At 34.6% G+C, this 6,236-nt stretch overlaps 1 protein-coding gene and 1 long non-coding RNA gene across 2 annotated transcripts; both read right to left on the reverse strand.

The window, feature by feature from the left end:
- Positions 1-1,834: 1,834 nt before the first annotated feature.
- LOC132626557 (uncharacterized) lies at positions 1,835-5,668 on the reverse strand. The gene is made up of 2 exons (XR_009577379.1): positions 5,174-5,668; positions 1,835-2,145 (listed from the first exon to the last, which is right to left on the reverse strand). It is a non-coding gene; the product is annotated as an uncharacterized LOC132626557 (long non-coding RNA).
- Positions 2,021-5,169, reverse strand: LOC132626556 (inactive LRR receptor-like serine/threonine-protein kinase BIR2). Its single transcript, XM_060341467.1, has one exon. It carries the CDS (start codon positions 3,897-3,899, stop codon positions 3,075-3,077), a length of 825 nt encoding a protein of 274 aa, XP_060197450.1. The 5' UTR covers positions 3,900-5,169; the 3' UTR covers positions 2,021-3,074.
- Positions 5,669-6,236: the final 568 nt, after the last annotated feature.

Consider the following 6,236-nt stretch of genomic DNA (forward strand, 5'->3'; position numbering starts at 1 on the left):
TTATTCTTTTGTGTACATAATTATGGGCATAGCGGGGTCCTGTCCCGCTTATTTGATATGTTATACTCTTCTTAGGGGCTCGTAGACATGTGTATATAGTTAGATATGTCCGGCCTTGTCGGCCTATATTTTTGTATATTATTTTGATAGCCTTGTCGGCTCTTGTACATCGATGTGGTATAGATGTCAATGATGATATAAAGGCATTGTCGTCCAATGGGACTAGTATGATTGATGAATAGAAATGTATGTTAAATTATGTGGCTCACCTAGGTGTAAGTATAAGTGTAAGCCAAGGGGTGCCCGGGTGGGCTAGCACCGGGCGCTCGTCGCAGCCCTCTAGACGGGTCGTGACAATCTACTTCTTAAACTAAGTCTACTAAAGTCAAAACCTAAGGTATGATCCCCAGCAGAGTCTCCATTCTGTTATACCCTATTCTTAACGGATTAAAACTAGCTCACAACTTATGACTATATTTTCCCTGGTTTTGTAAATTTTCAGAGTCGCCACCTAATTTTAGGAAATATTAGGAAACCAATTGTAAAAAAAAGTAAACTCCATTTTTTAGTCTTTGAAACCTGTGAGATTATAGGTAAGGGTTTTATTTACTCCGAGGGGAAGTTATCAAGCATCCCTCAGAGCCTATCCGAGGACAGTCTTTAAACTTAGCTTAATTAACACTAGAGGGGAATTATTTAATTATTATTACCTATTTAAAGAATTGTGGGAAAGAAACTACTCTCTCAAAAACCATTTGTATAAAAAGGGGGTTTTAAGGTAATCGTAACTATGTGAGTAAATGCACATATATAAAGGAAGTAGTTAATGTTAATGTGTGCGTGAGGAAAATATATATGACGTTTAGAATAGTATGTTTAATATAGAATAAGCATATGTATATTTTTTATAGAATAATATATCTATGTGATACGTATATCATGGGTGATTAAAAATAGTTATTGATGCCGTGATAGTACTATATAAATGCATATAATGTAAAAACGACCAAGGGAATTAATGGAAATAAAATAGTATATGTATACTACGTGTTAAAAAAATAGTATGTAGGCATACTCATTGTAAAGGAAAGTAATTAATACGAGTTGTAAAATTATATGTATTAGGGACGTATATTGTTTACAAAAAGAGTACATGTGTATTTTTTGAAGATTAGGTATAAATATGACTATTTTATATAAGGACAGTATATATAATATAGAGTATGAAAATACATATTTTTTATGAGAAAATAATATATACATGGAGTATGTTTATCATATGTATAAAATAGTATAAAAAGTATACTTTTAGAAATAGCCATGGAAAATATAATAATATGTATAAGTACCGTGATATAGATAAGTACACGCATAATATGAATATTAAGATAAGTACATACCTTGTAATTCTTGTAAAATAGCTTGGCCACTATACATGAGCCTAATATAATTTTTTTTTTTTTGTTTTCAACTTGAAAGATAAAGCTTGCTTGACGTTAGTGCAAAAGAACAAATTCTAAGAATAGCAAGATGTTTGGGCCACTAAAATTTTTATTTTTTAATCCTCCAAAACTGGCATTTTCCTTATTTCTAATAATCCATGTGTGGGCCATTGCATAGAATATGCCTAGCTCTTGCTTTAAACACTTGAAAAAAAAAAAAAACATTGTTAGCAAATTCTTTATTTCGAAAGAAGTTTCCAATTTCACCTTTTAGAAAAATCCAATTTTCTTACATCCTGAAAAAGTTGGCATCATTTATGTGACTACTCTAATAGGCCTAATCCGAATGAATACACTAAGTTCAATATCTAAAAAGATCGTAGGGAAGATAATGACTAAACTTACTAATATACTTAAAGTCAAGTTACGAGTTCGAAACAAAACTACAAAAAATACAAATTCACAAGAGTGTTAGTCAAATAATATAAATAGCATGTATCAAACAATATGAAGGCTTAAAATTTTGAATAAGGAAGAAGGACGGAGACTCGAGACGTGGACGAGGTGGGACTGCTAGACACGAGCAAATAAATCTGCTGCTGGCCGCTCTCTGATATGGGCAGAATCCAGAGTTGCCATAACTCCAAATGCTCCCAAAGTTGCTCATGAAAAAAAAAAGATTAGATAACAGACTGGCATTAACCTAAGTAACAACAAGCAGATTTGTTAATGAGAATAAAAGATGTTATCCATCACAAAGCAAGCGTTTTAACTAACTAGCATTTACAACAGACAACCAGACCAGATTTTCCTTTAAGAGTAGAATTAACACATTCACTTGTTTATTGGACTAAATTCTACTTTTTAAGGTGGGTGCTAAACACATTTATGCAACCTTTCCTGACAGTAAAAGCTACCACCAACAACCATATCTGAACAAATCAATAATATTACTAGCTAGCAGCCATTAATCAAAGTACCACAAATTACACTAGCCTTTGACAACGTTAAGAAATACTAAAGCATGTCAGATTAAAATAATGAAAAGAAGGCATCTAGTTGAACCTTAAGATAAGCATATGGCCTCACGCTAAGAACAATATCCATGAGTAAGATCCCGTTAATATCCATGCTAAGAACATTAAAATAGCAGTGGGTTGGTCTGTTCTTAGTCACCGTTGGATTTGAACAAAAACTGCATTAGTCTATATAAGTACCAATCATACTCCATATTTGCGAAAGTTAAGACTCTAAGCAAAACATCAATTAGCAAGACTTATAAACCCAAGGCATTAGGCCAAACGAGACGACAAACTCAACAGAGGGTGTCCAAGAGTTTGCGGACATGTAAAAAGAAAAACAAGACTCAAACTTTATTCACGGAACCAAAAACACAAAGCAGCCCTTAGTCTAATGTCATTTTAATAAATGTTGGATTTATACTAGGTCTCTTAACTTCATACAAGTGTGTGTATGCAAACCAAAATACAAACCCAAACAGCAAGTTGGACAATCCTTCCCCAAACATTAATCAAAACAACACAAAGGTAATATATTTCATGCTAATTCACTTTCTCATGCATAACTAAGGTATGGAGTTAATATCAATCAGTTTTGAATATTAAGGTAACACTAACCGTTTTCAATACTGGGACGTGTTATAGATACATAAATTTTGAGCCTTAAGCGAGTGCCAAAAAAAAGAATACATTCACAAGAATAACAATAGACATGATAGGTCACATGTTTGCTAAGCTGGTAACCTAACAAAGTACCATTCGACAGGTGCTTATAAACCAAAAGCTTCTCCTCTTCAACAACACAAAACCCCAAAAGTGGTACCAAATTAGGATGCCTAAGTTGCCCTAACCTATTCATCTCATCCCGAAACTGCCTTTCACTCAGTTTGCAACTATTAAGCCGCTTAATGGCAAGTGCTGAACCATCACGTAACACAGCATTATAAGTAGTACTCATTCTAGTCGAGTTGATAACATTGTCCGCACTAAAACCATTCGTGGCAATCAACAAATCTGCTAACTTAACCTTAACAAGAGGTTTCTGGAACAACATAACCTGAGTAAGCTTATGAGCCCTCAACCTCTCAGCCAAACTACCCGAATCGTTTCTCCCAATTCCATACCCTCTCTTCCTCTTCCCAGCCTTCGTAAAGAACCAATACCACACACCAAATGCCAACAACATCGAAGCAGCAGCGCCAAACACCCCAGCAGCAATAATAATAGCTAAGTTTTTCTTACTTAGTCCTCCACATTTCCCTAAAGGTCCACCACATAGACTATTCCCTTCAAAGTTAAAGTTATTCGAATCCTCATCATCAAAAGCTGCTGGAATTCTACCAGAAAGTTGATTATTCGCCACAGAGAAAGTTTTCAACCTACCTAAACTAGAAAATTCAGGTGGAATATTTCCAGAAAGCTTGTTATGACTAAGCATTAATTTATTAAAAAAAAAAGCACATTTAGCAAGATCAACAGGGATAGAACCACTAAAATCATTCTTTGACAAGTCTAGGGTTACCAAATAAGGGAGCCAAGTGCAAATTTGAGAAGGTATAGGACCAGAAAAGCTATTACCATAACAATTTCGACTAATCCTTTGCTAAATGAAATGAGAAGGGGACAAGTATACCATGAACATGTCCCAAATAATTTTAAGTCCCTAAATTAGCTTGAATAAATTTCATAAGGAAAAAGAGTGAGTTGCGACTCTGCTTTAAACAGAATTTAGGCACGGTGCTCAACCATTTCAGGTTTTTTTTTCTATTAAACAAAATAGAAGGTTTGACCAAACGGTAAACTCCAATATTTTATAAACACGGGAAAAGCTCCTTAATGCTAGCAGAATACCTTAGTTAGTGAGTTCTGAAAGTTCGACGAGTTATCAAATACTTTCCTTGAAGTTCTTAGTTCATTTTTATCCCGAAAAGAACAAGTAAAACAGGCTCCAGTGAATCTCGAAACAGAAAAAAATAAACTAGATGAGTGTCAAAGTTAATCACATATTCGACAAGTTAATGAATCAGTGGTATTTCGCTAAATGCCCTTAGTTTTTATTAGCCTTTCACATGCCGATGTTCAGAATGGCTCATCTACTATTTTTTTTAAAAACAAAAACAGACCCAAAAAATGTACAGAACTCAAAAAATGAACCAGCCCAGATAATCAAACGACTACATGTTAATTCTATAAACCGAGAATGAAACGAGGAGAAGTTTTCATATATGTCTAGATTCCAACTCAAAATATACTTAACAAGAATTATCCCATCACCTTAACCATGATAACATTACAAATGCCTGTGGGAAAAGAAATAGAACTGTTTTTTTTTTAAATATATATATATTTACTTCAACATACGAGAAAATAACAACAAGGGAATACCAAATCTGCACAGAAGCTCATATTATACTCTCACAAATCAGTAGTTTTCCCTTGTTAAATTCATGGTTTCTATAGGTCATTTTTTTTCACTGATTTATGTTAGAAATAGGAACGTCACAGACTAAAAAAAAGACTGAAACATAGAGTTAGCCAAGCGACGAGGTTAAACACATATTCGACGAAATTAGTCGCCTACACTAATTTACAACAAACGAGGAGAGAACACATTCCAGCCAACCAAACCAAGCAAACGACGAGAAATACTTGAACGACTACATTTCTACATCTTATAAAAATGAAAGACGAAGAGAGGACGAGTGTGATTACCTTCTCCGTGATAGCGAACTGAGGCTATTATCTTCGTCGAGTCTCGGAATCCACTTGAAGTGGTCTTTGCTCAGCCGAGAACTAAAAGAAGGGATTTCGACAATCAAAACTTACAGTAAAAAAAACGATTTTCTGAGAATCCAAGTTTTTAGCAAAGGGAATTTTATGAGGGAAAACTTGAAAAAATAAAAGGGATTTTTTTTTATGCTTGTTCAACCTGCTTTTAACAGCCCGTAGAGGAGCTGTATTTATAGCTGAAAAATGGGAACTCAAGTTCAACATTGACAACCACAAAAAAGGGGGGGCGGGGGGGGGGGGGGGGGGGCAGTGGAGGCGGCGAAAGCTTCAAACCAACGGACTTCAATGTTTAAGGCTATTGGTTTTGCAGTCCGATGGTCGTGGTGGCGGTAAGGCGACGCGACGGAAGTGACAGGGTGGCGGCCATGGGGTGGGTGGTGACGGCTAGGTTTCACTTTTGGGCGAGAAAAGGGGGCTGGTTTGATTATTTAGTTAGAATGAAAAAAATGGGTTGAAGACTTAGTTGGGGATTTAGTGTTTATTGGGCTGGGTCGGGTCAAGGAGATTTTGGGCTGGGGATATTTTGGGCTGCTGATTTGGTTTAAAGGGAGATGGCCCAATATCCTTAAGTAGATGAATTATTTCCTAAACCCTTTTTACTTCTATCAATTAATTAAAATAGGCTTCTTTGTCCTAATTAATTCCCAAAAATATACACCTATACAAATTACAATACAAGTAATTTAATATACGTAATTAGTTTACAAAATAGAGTAAAAGACGATTAATACGGTAATAAGTAGGATTAAAGGAAAAATGTAACACCAATATTGATATAAAAATATCAACATTATTTTCGAGTCGTTTTAATTATAAGGAATGATGTTTAGTAAACTTTTTTTTTTAATTATATATACGAAAAAATATGATGTTTGGTGATTTTTTAAAAACGAGAGAAACCTTTCTTAATTTTGGAGAAATAATATCTAAAAAATAGCGTAGTAATTAGTGAAAATATTCCAAACTCATTTATTGGGAATTTTTC

This window comes from Lycium barbarum, chromosome 2 (assembly GCF_019175385.1).
Source record: "Lycium barbarum isolate Lr01 chromosome 2, ASM1917538v2, whole genome shotgun sequence".
Lineage (NCBI taxonomy): Eukaryota > Viridiplantae > Streptophyta > Magnoliopsida > Solanales > Solanaceae > Lycium > Lycium barbarum.